This window comes from Natator depressus, chromosome 9 (genome assembly GCF_965152275.1).
Source record: "Natator depressus isolate rNatDep1 chromosome 9, rNatDep2.hap1, whole genome shotgun sequence".
Taxonomy (NCBI): Eukaryota; Metazoa; Chordata; order Testudines; family Cheloniidae; genus Natator; species Natator depressus.
Genome location: NC_134242.1, coordinates 83,612,710 through 83,627,834, shown reverse-complemented (window position 1 = coordinate 83,627,834; position 15,125 = coordinate 83,612,710). Strand labels below are relative to the sequence as shown.

Genomic DNA, 15,125 nt, shown 5'->3' with positions numbered 1-15,125 from the left:
TAAGAAGGCTGCTATTTTCAGTTACCCTGCCCCTGCATTGGAGCAGGAACATGGGCAATGGGTCGCATAGGCTGGGGGAAGGCTGTGCCTCCCTAAACAGCCAGCCGTGGTCCCGCCCCCTGCCGTGACTGCTCCCTGCATGTGGCTCCAGTCCTCCAGCTCCAGCCCCCCTAGTGTTCCGGCTGGGGAGGCTTACGCTGCATGCTGTCCACCTTTCCATGTTCTGGAGCTGGGGAGACTGCAGCTGCCCGCCCTCCCGGGCTGGGGCCGCACACCACCCACCTTCCCAGCGCTCCGGGGCTAGGGCTGCGCGCTGCCCACCCTCCCAGCACTCCTTTGGGGCTAGGGCGGCTAGCCGCAGGACTGGGCCCATGGCCATGGGTGAGACTGGGAGCCTAGCCTCCCCCAGACGGTGGTTCACACGCCCCCCCGTGGGCAGTAATGAGGGGAGTTGTGGTGGGAAACACACATCAAGGAAGCTTTAAGCTGATCCTGCACTCCCCCTTATTCTGGTGCAGCTGGGAGCCTGCTTGGCCTCAGTACTGTTCTAAATTTACACATTGCTTCCCATTGTTCTAAGGGCCTGTGTATGCAGAGGACAGCTGTAGCATAGTGCACAGTGACCACACCCCTACTCACTACAAGGCTTGCTGGGAACAGGGCCAGGGTAGAGCTCTTATGTCAGATCTGCACTAATCTGGGGACCCTCTGCACGGGGGGGCAGCCTCAGGGGTATTTCCACCCCCTTTACTCCTCTAGTGCTATAAGAGGGCCTTAGTATACTGGAGAATTAGGCCTACAATCTGCATTTCAGACAAAGGATTTTTGAATACCATATATAAAATCAAGCATTAAATAAAAGAATGCCCCTAAATGAGTTTGAGGGGAAGAGACAATATTAACGTAACTTACCTTTTGGCATAAGCACAGATATTGTCAATAAATGGACAGTTCTTCAGTGCTGTCTCTACTTTACCCAGAGATACATATTCTCCTGCCTGCAACTTCACCAAATCTTTTTTACGATCTGGGAACAGTTAGAAAGGCATGCTGCTTTAAAGGAGTTTAGATTCTTCCACTTGTATATACTCAGTTAAAATAATTTTAGTACCACATTTTAAATGCTTATTTAATTTTAATGGAATACCATGCAAAAGACTTTAAAAAAAAAGTACAAGCAAAAGGAACGCCAAACAAGTCACCTAGAACAAGGGTGGGCCACATCAGGGTGCAAAATTGTATGGAGGGCAGGTAGGGAAGGCTGTGTCCCCTGAAAGAGCCTGGCCCCCACCCCTGCCCCCATTCGCCCCCTCCCACTTCCTGCCCCCTGACTGTCCCCCTCAGAACGCCCGGCCCATCCAACCCCCCCTGCTCCTCATCCCCACCTGGGACCCCCTGCCCCAAACCGCCCCCCCCCCAGATCCTGCCCCCTATTCAATTCCCCCTACTCCCTGTCCCCGACTGCCCCAACCCCTATCCACACCCCCACCCCGTGACAGGAACCTCGGCCCCATTCAACTGCCCCCTGTCCCCTGACTGCCGCCCGGGACCCCCCATTCCTAACTGCTCCCTGTCCCCTGACTGTCCCCCAGGACCCTCTACCAAACTCCTTTCACCCCCACCCCGTGACAGGAACCTCCGCCCCATTCCTAACTGCCCCCTGCCTGCCCCCCAGGACCCTCTACCAAACTCCTTTCACCGCCACGTGTGCGCCACCGCCGCCCCCTTAGCATGCCTCTCAGAGCAGCAGGAGCTCGCAGCTCCGCTGCCCACGCGGCACTGTGACTGGGGGAAGGAGAACAGCGGGGGAGAGGCCAGGGACAAGCCTCCTGGGCCAGGTGCTGGGCAGGACAGGCCCGCGGGCTGGATGTGGCCTGCAGGCCATAGTTTGCCCACCTCTGACCTAGAAGCGGTTAGCATTTAACTTTTAAGGAAATGTCCATTTTTAAAAATGCCCTTTAGGAGTAATTTTTCAGACTTGCAACTAAAATTAAAAGTCACAGGGAATCTAAATTTTAGCCATTAAACGAATACTAAAAAACGAAGTGTGAATTTTCAAAGTGAAGGCTGCGTAGAGACAGTTAATGAGATTGCAGACAACCGCATCAATTTCAGGGCTTCACAATCACTAAATTTTGAGAATATGTTTTAACACCATGGTTGAGCAAATTACTGAAGTGTGTAGCTTTAAGCATGAGTAGTCCTACTGGCTTCAATGAGACTACTCACGTGTGTGAGGTTATGCTCTTGCTTAACTGGCATTTAAATTGGCAAAAAGTGTAAGGCCCCAACCTATGATCTGTAGACATCCGTCAGGATGAAATTCTCCAATATCTCCAGTACAAAACCATCTCTGGCCATTTTCATCCACGGAGAAATCCTCTGTCTTTTCTTCATTTTTAAAGTATCCCATAGAGACATTAGGTCCACCTATTATAATCTCTCCTCTAGGATTAGGCTTGTCTCTACAAGTATAGCCCCCTGAAAGCCAGATAAGTAAAATTGTTTTCAAGTCAGATTGATACAATATACATTCCTTTCCCTGGAAAATACTGAAGAATTCACACACAAAATAAAGTGATTATCCATTTATCAAGAGATCACAAAATACTAATACTCAATGACATCATTACATCAACGTCTACAGTTGATTTTGTGGACAGCAGGAAAACAGGCTAGAAACCGTAAAACTAGTTACTCGGAGATCAAAATATAATACTGTTACACATATTATGCAATAGTGATCATGCATTTGCATGAATCTTAAAGGCTTGGTAGCTCTGCAGTTTGTCATCGCTATCTATGTTTGCTGTGCATCTTCAGGTTTGAACGCCAACTGATCATTTTGACAAGAACTGTTCATATTCATGTTTTACCTGTAGCTTGAAATTTGCAGCCAGATTCACTGAAAGAATTAAGTAGAATGTCCTGAAAAAAAAAAAATGTTCTCACCTTCTTGCCAGTCTCTCAATTTAATCTCACAGCAAATAAGAGGAGCCCCAACTCTGCCAGTGCTATAGTCAGAAACTATGGGAAGTTAGAAAGAAACAGTAAGATGGTGGCCAAAAGTTTTTTTTAATCTGACAATACTGAAATGTAAACACAGAGCTGGAATAGGAAGGTAGCTATTAACTCAAGTTATTCTCTAGAAGTGAAGAGCTACAAATGTTTTCAACTGTACTTGAAAATTAAAAAATTCACACATCTACATTAAACATGCAGATTTCCACGAGTATGTTAACATACCTTCAGTAATTGTTCCAGCTCCACAGGTTTCTGTTAATCCATAACCCTGGCCAACAGGACAGCAGAAACAGATGTTCATGAACCTTTGTGTCTGAGGTGAAAGAGGTGCTCCTCCAGAAAGCATCATACGCACATTTCCTCCTAGCAATGCTTTTACCTTTTTAAACAGCAGTCTTGAGGTAAAAGAAACCATGTATAAATATTACTTGTTCTACTCCTTTGCAGGAAAGGCTAGAGACTCTCATACCCCTCTTTATCTATTCAGCGGACACATCTAACAAGTAATAAGATTCACAGATTTTAAAGGCCCAAAGGGACCATCATGATGATGTAGTCTGTCAAGTGTTACCCAAGCCATAGAATTTTACATAGTAACTCCTGCGTCTAGCCCAGTATCTTGTGGCTGAAATAAAGCATTTTTTAGAAAGACATCCATTCTGGTTTTTAAAAAAAATCCAAGAGATGGAAAATTTACATCCCTCGGTAATGTGTTTCAATGATTAATGGCCCTTACTGTTAGACTTTCAGCTTATTTTCAGTTTGAACTTCTCTGAATTAGACATAGTCAGTGGATCTTGTTAAGCCTTTGTCTGTTAGCCTGGAGTCCTCTAGTACCGGATTACTTACACAAGGAGAATTGCTTATAGACTGTGCTCAAATCACCTCTTAATTTCTGATAAATTATATACATTGAAAGATATTTGAACCTTTAACTGTACTTACATATTACACAGAGGTGCATCATACCCCCTTTTGATCTGTTCCAGTTTATAGTCATAGCCTATCTTGAACAGAGTTCTCTGAATATAGTTCATCTCTTGGACTTTACTCATGACATTCTTATAAATTCGGTCCATTATTTCCTACAGCAAAGATTGAAAAGAGGACAAATAATTACTACTTCTGATTGAAAACATGCATCAAACCTAACTAAAAAACAAAACAAGAAAAGTACTATTCATTTTAAATGGATGATTTCACTTTAGCTATGCAGTCTCTGCCAAATTGTTGTGCAATACTTAACATTTTCCCTTAATATGTCATCTATTTAATGAATTTATATTCTATTCCAGCTAGGGACTATTCAAGGTGGTAGAATAATGTGTGGAAATGGGTAACAGAACTGGAGAACAAAGTCACATTTTTTCCTTTCCTCATCCATCCTGCCTCATAAACCCCTTTCAAGTTATGAAGTTGATTGCCTAGGAGAAAGAAAAAGCCTCACATAGTAAAACATTTTATAGTTTGGCAATCTGGCCTTGTATTTCTATAGTCAGTCCTAGGTAAGTAACCAAATTACCTCGGAGACCATTTAGAACTATTCCACTAGTTAACACACTGACGCACTTCTACAAGCTGCATCTTAAACCTTAGACTTTTTTAAACACTTCACATCAATGTTGTTAGCCATCTAGGGATGTTGCTGGAGTGAATATATGGAAAAATAAGAATGTCCTTGCTAATCATGCCTAAGGTTGCGTGTCTGTCATGGATTCTGTGACTTTCCATAACCTCCATGACTTTTGCAGGGGCTGGTGCAGCTGGCTCAGGGGCTGCCTGAACAGCGGCAGCAGTTTAGGTGTGGGAGGGGGGCTCAGGGCTGGGTCAGGGGGTTGTGTTGCGGGGTGGCGTTTACCTCAGGGGGGAAAAAGGGGGATTCCCCCGGAAGGGGCTGGCATGTCCCTGCAGCTCTTCATTTTAGGTGGAGGGGCCAAGGGCTCTGCACACTGCCTGTGCTTGCAGGCACTACCCCCGCAGCCCCCATTGGCTGCGGTTCCCCTCCAGCCTCTCCAACTCCCGTCCAGCACCAGCGGGGTCCCAGGCTATGCACTGTCGCCCACCCTCCCACCTCGGAGCACCCGCAGCCCCCCCGGCCCAAGTTTTAGTTAAGGGTATATAGTACCAGTCATGGACAGGTTATGGGCTGTGAATTTTTGTTTACTGCCAGCGACCTGTCCATGACTTTTACTGCAAATACCCGTGACTAAAATGTAGCCTTAATCATGTCCTCTACCTTCTCATACTTACAGGCACAGCCGCCATCAGTGTGGGCTTCAGTACAGTACAGTCTCCTTTGCTTCCCTTCTTAATTTTACTTGACTGAAATAAAGACAAAACGTGAAAACGTTAAACTGAGAAACTGGTGACTGGTTAGGGGAGAATAAGAAAGAAACAGGAGATAACCTAGTGTGCAGTTTCTGAACTTCCCCCCCTTCCCTCCCCAGATTACTATTTTCTCAGTGGGGTGGAGCAGAAAAGTGTATTGTCAGCCTCATCTCATGCCAAATATCGGCTGAAATCAAAGCTTGCTAGACCAAGCCACATTGTGTGAATCGTTTTTGCTTTCTTTAGTTATCCTTCTAGCATTTTCTGTTGTATGGTCTGACTTCAAGGGGTGATTTTCAATAGGAACCAAGTTATGATGATCCCCACAAATCCATCCGACATGTGATTTGTTTTCTTGTGCCTCAGTGCTTCCAAGCTGTGCATCTGCTGGCTAGTTTGCATAACAAACTTGTGTTCATTTTCTCTTCTACTTTATTACATTCTTCAGCATGTTTATGATGTTTTCAGTTATTTACATTTGGAGGATGCAGATACACATTGCAGCTTTTTATTGATCATTTACCCATTTCCAACAAGTGCCTCTGCCCCTTCAATCAGCTAATGGAGGATTTTCTTTTACGGGTTTCACCTCATTGACAACTATTAGGCAAGCAAGAGAACCAAAAGCTGACTAAAGTGGCAAACTAGTGATTTACAAAGCAATTATTGGCCAGGTAGGGCAGGCTCAGCAGAGCTTTTACACAAACTAATTTTCTTTTGTGTGTATTACCCAATGGTTAAATCTTTTTTTTAAATCATAGAACTAAAAGGAGAACATTTAACACTCATAGTCAGCTATAGCAAAAATCAAGTGCAGTTAGTCTTTTGATACCTGTTGATATCCTGTTGTGACAATGGATAATACTGTATCTACTGAGGCAGAAACTAAAAAAAAAAAAAACAAAAACACACACACAACAACAACCACCACCACTTATGTGCAGTCTTTTGGTTTTTCTTTTAATTTATGGGTAATTCTGACTTTACCTAAAGATGATGAAAACTCAAAATGTAGATAGAAATGCATGTTTTGAGATCTACTGTACAGTTTCACCAGGAGCTTAGCTTTTTGTTTGTGGTTACGTTTTCAGAAGGTACTACTGCTTTTGATATTAACTGCAATGTATATCATATTTTTGCAATAAGATAAGTAACTGATCAAGAAAAATAAAAAAAAGTACAACCACCAAGATTTTCCTTAAACACTGTGCTGAAAGTTTCCCCTCACCTGGTCCGATAGAGTGAGTGGAGAGGAGTATCCAATCCTGCAGCCATAGGTAACGCAGGATATTTCTGCTGTCAGTTCTAATACATGAGCCAGAGGCAAGTACCCAACGTAAGTGTCCTTGGGTCTAGCAAAGCAAGGATTATATAATTAACGTAGGGATCCAAGAGTGGGCTGAAAATACTTCATCTAGTGCAACAGAGTATTGTATTATCAAGAACAGAAAGACAGAATTACTAGTTTTCCAAAAATCTACGTCAAACAGATCACTACTGGAGTATATTCTCCTGTATGCAGTGATGAGCTGCCAAAAGCTGAAGAACCAGTTCCTTCACTCGCTCCGGGTCTTCAGCGGCACTGAAGGACCCACTGCCGAAGTGCCACCGAAGACCCACCGGGTGAGTAAAAATTGCCTAAAGTTAACCATGTGCTTAAGTGTTTTCTTGTTATTACATTCAAAAGCTTTCTAGTTGCCTCACAGCACACTGTGGTTCCTTGTATTCTTTAACAACCGATTGTAAACCGGCTTCAAAATTTAACAACCGGTTCGCGCGAACTGGTGCGAAGTGGCTCCAGCTCGCCACTGCCTGTATGCAACCACACTGGGAATTCTCCAAGCTCAACATTTGAAAGTCCCATTGCAGTTGATGGGAATTTTAACACCAACTTCAACAAGGTCAGGATTTCACCCACTGATTCTAGCAGAGGGATTCTTCTTGCAGTGGAACACAGGAGGTCCTTAGTGCTCCAACTGCCTTTTCCTTTCCAAGTAGGAGGTCTCTAATCCCAGTTACGGAGTTAAGGCTGAAACTAGCTTCTATTTGAAGCTGGATAATCAAAGCCCTTCCACCTTCAAATCCCTCCTCTCTTCCCCCGCCCCCCCCCCCCAAATTCATAGCAGCTCCTCATTTTAAAATATTTTAGTAGAAGGTGGATCAGTCACTAGAGCCTGAAGCTCATTTGTTCTGTGACCTTGAGTTGAGAGTTATCAAATGGTCCAAAAGATCTTTCAGCGCAGAACCACATAAATATCCCACAATGAAGGGGTTTCTTGTATATGGGTCATTTCAAAGGTGTCATGCCCCTCATGAACTTGCTGAGAAGGGGGTGCAGGGATACCAATTTATCCTTCAACACACTGAAGAACCCTCATGAAAGTTTGCCATTACTTTGTTACTGAATAGCCAAAACTTAATATATTTCTCGGTTCATTTTATTGCCTATTTTATCTCAATATTAAAAAATGAAAGACCAAATTAGCTGCCAAATGAAAGTGGTCTTTTAAACCAGCTTGAAGTAAGCAAGGTATTTAAGCAGATTACGTATAGCACATGTACAAGGATCTATATGGGCCTGGTCTCAGACCCCTGGAATAGGCAGGCCTTTCCTTGAAGTTATCTTAGCTGCTTAAAAATTTCTGCTTGGAAACCACCAGCCTCTGCCTTCCACTTTTTCAGGACTCATGCTGATAAGGACAGGGAACCAATAATAATCTACAGACAGATACCCTGTGCGAAAATATATGGTCAGACTCTCCCCATAATGATCAGTTATGATGGATATCTTGAAAGTACATCTCAGGAGGAGACGTAACTAAAGAAGCCATACTGTCTATCTTTTTAAATCTCATTTAGTTGTAGAAAAATCATAACAGGACTAAAGAGCTGGAGAGAGACACTTATGGTTGTGTCCAAGAGCATGATAAATTCAAAGCGATTACAGAAATATCAGTTCACATATGATGTAAGTAAGATTGGTGGATAAAAAACAGGATTTGCTGAAGTTCGTATTTTTAAAAGAAAAAAGTCACCAGGAATCTCAGAATTATACAAGTGAGAGGCTTTCTGGAATCCAGGAAAATTTATTCCAGTTGAATAAAACAAAATGGTATTTTATACATACACGGGGCAACTGAGCATTTCTTACCCTAATTCAGGTATTCTCTCACACTGGCCTGTCATTCCAGCTATCAAGTTCTTATGAATCATTGTCACTCCTTTAGGTCTCCCAGTAGACCCACTAGTATACATTATTAAAGCCAGGTCTGTGGGAACAGGTTTGCTTGGAGGGATGTCTACTACAAAAGGTAGAAGGGGGGCAGGGGAAGAGAGAGAGAGAGAAAAAAAATATGTCATTCACATGGACTTTAGCAGGACGCGATTACTTCTTGGACAAAACTAAGATGAAATCGAAGCTCCAGAACGACTAAACTAAGTTAACTGGTCTTCATAAGACACTGACAAAACAAACAAAGTTAGTGATGCTCTACTGGTAAACAGTCCAGAAAAAAAGAAAAAAAAAGTGGCAGATCCCATTAGGGACAACAAGCACCAGCAGATTCAATCAAGGCAATAGGGTAAGTTGCAGATAGATTTGGCTGGAAGTGTAATGTCATTGCAAAGTTTCACTGGACAAACCTAATGACGTTCTAGTCAAACCCTTTAAAATAATGCCTGGGAGAAGTGCAGAAGAGGCTCATACTTTGGAGTGATGAGGGACAAACTCATATCAAGTTTTCTATTAGTAACAGCTCTAAAGCCAGGGCTGTAGATGCTAAAACATATAGTTTGTTTTTAAATATTTCAAAGTCAGGATGCCTTGAAAAATCTCACACTTGGTGAAAAGTGAGTTTTACAGACCCAGAAGCCAGTATATATTGAGCTAATAAACTTATGAAAATAAACTAAACTTGTTTTAACCCAGTTTGTTGCCTTGACATTTATTCTCTTTTGTCCTGGTTATTGTGAAAACCTGTAACCCTCAGGCTGATGACTTTGCAGCAGAAAAGGGGAGCAAAGGTAGGAGTGGGAGGACATTTAGGGGAGTTCACAAAAAAACCCAAACCTACCTCTAGCCCTTTGGTGCTGGCAACAAATTCAAGAAATCAGCAACCTACCACAAAGTAAGCAGCTCTACTGAATGCGTACTTTCTTGCATAAGCCTCCGGTTCCTGCCAACCAACTCCTTTAACTGCTCACATCTTCTCCTTTCCAGTAACACAGAGGAGCTGCCTGGCAGGGACTGTAGACCTGGGTGTCAGGAAGCAAATCCTCATGATTGCTCACTTCCTCCTTAATGAAGCTGGTTTCTTACTCCAGCCAGCCAACTGTAGTTCACAGTGACTGGAGGAGGGAGTCCAGTGCTTATCCCCCTGGCTTTGGGGGGTTTTCTAGCTACAAAATTGGTCAGACACTTTTCTAAAAACAAATGCTCATCCCTGACATCAGGAAAGAAAAAAAAAGTGATGGAGTTTTTAAAACGTTCATTAAAACAAACCAAAAACAAATAACCAAGCCTGACTTTAACTCTGTATGACCTTCCCTTCTTTTAGAAAGTGAGCTCAGCCAAACCATGCCAGTCACATTCTAAAATTAAACTTAGTTTAAGCTGAAACAAAATCCACTTGGGACAACGGAACATTAAAATAAAAGACTCAAAAATATTTTACTTCTAGTTTCCTACTTATTTAAAAAATTGAGTTGGACTGGTAATTTTTCTACAGTAAACGCCAGTTCCTTTTTAGGTTAAATGGACATTTCTCCTCCCATACATATCCCTCCAAATCAGGTTCAATCACTTACTGGACTGCTTGGGTAATCCTGATTTGGTTCACTTACAATTTTCTGCTTTGGCTCCCAATTCTTCTACTGTCTGCATACTATGAATCTCTAGTCCTTCAGGGTATTCAGATTTATTGACAGTCTTCTTATCCACATAAATGATATGTTTGAGACTGGGGATCTCTGACAATGCAGTCTGTTGAACAAAGAGGAAATTTAGTACTTACAGTACCGTATATTGTAAGATTACGGGTGAAATACAGTTGACAAAATAGTTGTTCCCAACTTACCTTAAGTTTACTCTCTAGAAGTTCTACACTAGTGATTAGATATGATGCTCCAGATTCATTCAGACCATAGGTTACTGCCTCTTCACCAAGAGTGGCATATAAAGTAACAACTGTTTTATAAATAAAAATAAGTTTAACAGCAGAATGATACAAACCAAAAGCTTTTCTCTGTATAGAATTTAGTCCGCGTGGAGGAGGGGGAGACAGGGGAAGGAATACTTTTCAACTGCAATCCTTTTCCACTGAGGAATAAAAGCAGCTTTTAGTTTTTCCATGATGGAATTTTATGAAGCAAGGAGTTTATGGTAATGATAATAGTGGTATGGAAAGAGGAAAATGTAATTTCAGTCATAATATCGCATGATAAACGACTGAAAACAAATCTGTGTTCTTTCCAGTTTCACACAGAGGGAGGAAAAAACTTTGAGAGAGCTGAGTCCTGAGGATCTCCTATTTTTCTGCTTCTATAAACCATTCTTAAAGCTTCATACCAGAGAAGAAGTAGACTGGGTTTCACATTTACTAATTAATTCTCCAAGAGAACAAGTGTTCAGTGTAAGGCATCACCTCCAATAAAGGATTAAAATAGGGAATTAATACTCAAAAATCTTGTTATGAAGTAGTTAGGATTACTACACATACATCTACCTGACAAAACCACAAAAAGCAAGAAAATGGAAAAAAAGTTAAGCCACTTAACAGTATCCGCCACCATACGCACACACCTTACTATTACTACAGCTACTGTACTCCACAGACTACACAATACAACAGTGGTCTGCAACCTTTCTGTGGGATTAGCACATTCCTATTCCCAGAAGACTGTGGCGGGCGTCAGACAGTCCGCCGCTGAAATGCGGCCGTGGAAAGAAGCATTGCCACCAAAAAACGGCAACGCTTCTCAGCGGCATTTCAGCGGGTGGTTCTCCGGCAGCCGCGCTCGGCTGTGGCATTTGAGTGGTGCGGTGTCCTGCGGGTGCACACAACTGCCCCGGCGGGCGCCATTGTGCCTGCGAGCACCGCGTTGGGGACCCCTGCACTACAATTTTAGTTATATTTCCCTATGGGTACCAGCATGCCATCATCCCCTTTAACAGTCCTCCAGCAAACCTTCTTTGCCAAATCTCCCTTTCCCTACACAACCAACCATTGCACCAAACATTCACAACAAATAGAGTTGGGGGGGGGGGGGGTGTTTCAGTGAACGCAGAAAAATGAAAGGGGGACAGAATTCAAATTGTGGTGCATGGTCTGTGTTGGATAGAAGCAATAACGAGCGAAAAAGAGAGCGTGTGTGTGTGTGGGGGGGGTGTAACAGCCCTAACCGCTTCACAATGAAGTTTTTGGTGTATTAATATACTCAGGACTGCTATTTTTCTTTCAAAAGTACTGTGTCTTGTACATTGATTAAAGTAAGGTGGAGGGTTTAAACAGTTCACAAGACTCCTCAGAAGCTGCTTTGCGTATTTCAGCTACCATAACATTTCTCCATTCCACCCAAAATCCAGTCTCCCCCAACATGTCAAGTGGCAGAAGCAATCAAAGAAATAGCATTGCTGCATGTTTCAGTTATGAGCAAAATTAGTTCGCCACACAGATTTGATAAACAAGTCAAAGGGTCCATATTAAATTGCTCTTTCCTGCCCTCCAAAAAGTGAAAGTCAGTTCTGAATTCTAAAAAAAAAAAAAAAAAAAAAAAATTCTACTATATAATAAGCAGAACAAATTAGTCTGACTACAGCTGCTAGCAACAATCCCACAAATCAGCAATGTATAACATATAGTTTATTAGAAAGCTGAACACAAATTAGGACTTTTCACTTTCTTCCAGAATTTTTTTAAACAAATGCTATCCCAGAAATATGCAGATGTACTAGACAAAGAACTGAATTGACTGAAGAATTTTTTCTAGAAATATAGTTAATGCAAATGCAACTTTAACACTCACGAGGAAAGTTGTATTTGAAGCAGGTCTGTGCTGCAATCATCCACTCCACTCGGGTCTCACAGAATATGGCAATGGCACTTTTTGGCTTTAGTCCTTGTGCAGCTAGTCCTCTACCGAAATGATTCACTCTCTGGTTAATGTCTTCATAGTTTAACCATCTATAGTTTCCTAGGATTAACTGGTAAAAAGAGTAGAATAGTTTTGTGATAATGACACTAAACTGTTCGTGTACATGTTTGCACCTATTCCGTAAGCTGGTGTGGAAAACATACTAGCAAATACAATCTTTTAAAAAGTTACTCATCTCAATTTTTTTGCTGAAGAAAAATATTAACAGCATGTATTATAGCTTCCTTTCTTGAGCTACAGTTAAATATCCAGTTTTACACCATAAAATGTAAATGGTAAAGAGTGTAAAGGGGGCCTGCAACAGATACTTTATCGTTAAGACACAAAGCTTTTGACATTACAGACTTCAAGAATTCAAAAAACTTTAAAGATTACCTTTTTAAATACTTTCCCATTAGGCTGCATTTCATTCTCTTCACTCAGTATTTCTCTGGTCCCAAGGCAGTCCTTCTTCCCAAACTTTGCTACAGCATGGTCAAACAACTTATCCAAAGTGTCTGCTCCAGGAATGTCTATGGTTGCTAGTGACTCAAGATGAGTAACAGAACGGAATGGACTTCCAGGCTTGTCCGAGATGGGTTTTGCTTTTAAGCGTTTTGCCATAGCCTTTTTCTTCTTAGCATTGGTAAGAAAATACCATGGAATAAATACAAGGGCACTGTACACAGATATTAAGAAGTACACAGGGAGCAAGAAAATGGCACATACATCTAATCTAAGTTTCATAGTGGATAGTTCAAAAAAGTTTTCCTTTGTCCTTTGGGTTCAGAGAATCTCAGTTCTATGAAGAAGGTAAGAGCAGAAGCAGCAACAAGTGGCAGTACAGTCAAGGAAACAACAGTAAGTGAAGCTTAGATAGCTCAGTTTTAGAGTAACATCTAAAACATTAGTAACCTTTGGAAGTCAACAGACACCTGTGGGTGAAGATCACAGCCAAGCAGACAGCAGGAAAGAAAACAAAGAAAGTTTAACAAATTAGTGACACCAGGAATCAGTCCATTAGCTTCAATCCTTTATGATTTCACCCCAACATGCCGCAAGACAAAGGAGGCTGAAGTAACTGGTTTGAGAGGCACATGAGCAATTGGTTTTGAAGACTGAGAGGAATCTTTTCCTTATTTGTTTTTGACCTTCACAAATATTTACTCTTGTAAGGTCCCCCCTATACCCCCTTTGTCTCTGTTTAAATAATTCTGGTCTTTTAAAGTGCACTGTGTCCTTTATATACGTCAAAATATTGTGTTTCTAAGCTAGTTGAGCAATCCTGAAGTTGCATAACTATGGTCAAAGGCCAGTAGCTTTTTTCTTAAATATTTGTGCTAGGGGTAGGAAGATATGGTAGTACTGGTTTTTTTATGACTTTCAGAAATAAAGTTATATCGATTGACTCAGTGTTCAAAATACAGCATATTTACTGAGACTCCTCAAAATAAAATTAAAAAACCCACACACTGTAGACCTAATACATACACAAGATTCATATAACTCTCCTTCTAACATCACCTGGGTAACTGCTTTTACTTTAAAGCAGGCCTGAGAAGCTTTATTTGAATGTGCACAGCTTACACAGACTTGATTTGTAAGGCAATTACTCTAATACACAAACGTAAGGACTTCTGGAAGAAAAAGTCCATCTCACCTTCCATCATAAAACTAGAATCAAATCCTGAAGTATTTGATTGATTTTACAGGAATCTCTCCTGAGTAGGGACTGTAAAAATTAGGTCTGTGAGAGGACTAATGGGTAAATATTAAAAAAAAAAAAAAAAAAAAAAAAACAAACACACGCGCACACACAAAAAAATTAAAATCCCACTTTAGTTTGGGCCAACTCAGTGGCCGAACACCAGTATTCTGCATTGACATGTGGGAGACATGGGTTCAACTACAGTATTTAACCCTTGTTTCCTGGTCGGATGAAGGTTGCAAGTGCCATGGAGGCAATGCACACAGCCCCAGGGAAGCAGAGGAAAGGGAGCACCTACCAAAACAGCTCCAACACATTAGGGAGCAGTGCTGACTGGTTTTGGGCAAGGCCTATCCTCTCCCCACCTGGAAGACGGAGATCTGATTAACAGGCGACTTGAGGATGTGGGAATTCTCTCAGGGCACCATCAAGAATGGAGAACGTATAGACACACCAAGGAATTTAGTTTATATATATTCATCACCTCAGGTGAGGGAGAGTGACTAAAATTTCAATTTTTTAAAGTGACAATTGCCAATAACAGCACAACAAGCTCCAGCAACACCCATTATTAATATGGAAAATTACATTTTCTTTAGCACACAGCAACACATAGTATCCATTAGGTATAAGCATAGTCTGATTGAATGAAATAATGCATGAGAGATTTGTAGGTACATGCTATCTGGTAGGAGATAAGTAGTGGTTTCATTCTACAGAATAATTTTAAGAATTGCGTATTTAGCAAATAAATTGAGTGAGTCATAAGTACTAAGCTGAATTCTGACAAAACACAGATTCCCCCGGAGTGAATTACATGTTCTCACCAAGATTTAAGTACAGTGACATCTGTCTGATCCACTTAAATCAGTTGTTTTAACTAAACCTCCCATCCTAAAACTCACCTCAAAATATCAATAAATTTGAGAAGAGT

The 15,125-nt window shown here is 41.6% G+C and overlaps 2 protein-coding genes across 4 annotated transcripts in view; one reads left to right on the top strand and one right to left on the bottom strand.

Moving 5' to 3' along the window:
- The window catches only part of ACSL4 (acyl-CoA synthetase long chain family member 4), a 48,629-nt gene that overhangs the window by 5,664 nt on the left and 27,840 nt on the right, over positions 1–15,125 (bottom strand). The window contains exons 3-14 of one of the 3 annotated variants that reach the window (XM_074962493.1): positions 12,880–13,418; positions 12,376–12,553; positions 10,428–10,537; positions 10,195–10,333; positions 8,504–8,654; positions 6,581–6,704; positions 5,275–5,346; positions 3,970–4,109; positions 3,247–3,419; positions 2,953–3,027; positions 2,293–2,481; positions 913–1,027 (exon numbers count right to left, since the gene is read on the bottom strand). In XM_074962493.1, coding sequence (XP_074818594.1) covers positions 913–1,027; positions 2,293–2,481; positions 2,953–3,027; positions 3,247–3,419; positions 3,970–4,109; positions 5,275–5,346; positions 6,581–6,704; positions 8,504–8,654; positions 10,195–10,333; positions 10,428–10,537; positions 12,376–12,553; positions 12,880–13,230 — 1,817 coding nt within the window. In that variant the 5' untranslated portion in view covers positions 13,231–13,418. The remainder of the gene's footprint in view (positions 1–912; positions 1,028–2,292; positions 2,482–2,952; positions 3,028–3,246; positions 3,420–3,969; positions 4,110–5,274; positions 5,347–6,580; positions 6,705–8,503; positions 8,655–10,194; positions 10,334–10,427; positions 10,538–12,375; positions 12,554–12,879; positions 13,419–15,125) is intronic. The other 2 variants (XM_074962495.1, XM_074962496.1) reach the window with 2 other exon arrangements.
- Positions 1–15,125, top strand: part of LOC141993236 (uncharacterized) — a 53,347-nt gene that overhangs the window by 24,146 nt on the left and 14,076 nt on the right. The gene's annotated exons all lie outside the window — the stretch shown is intronic.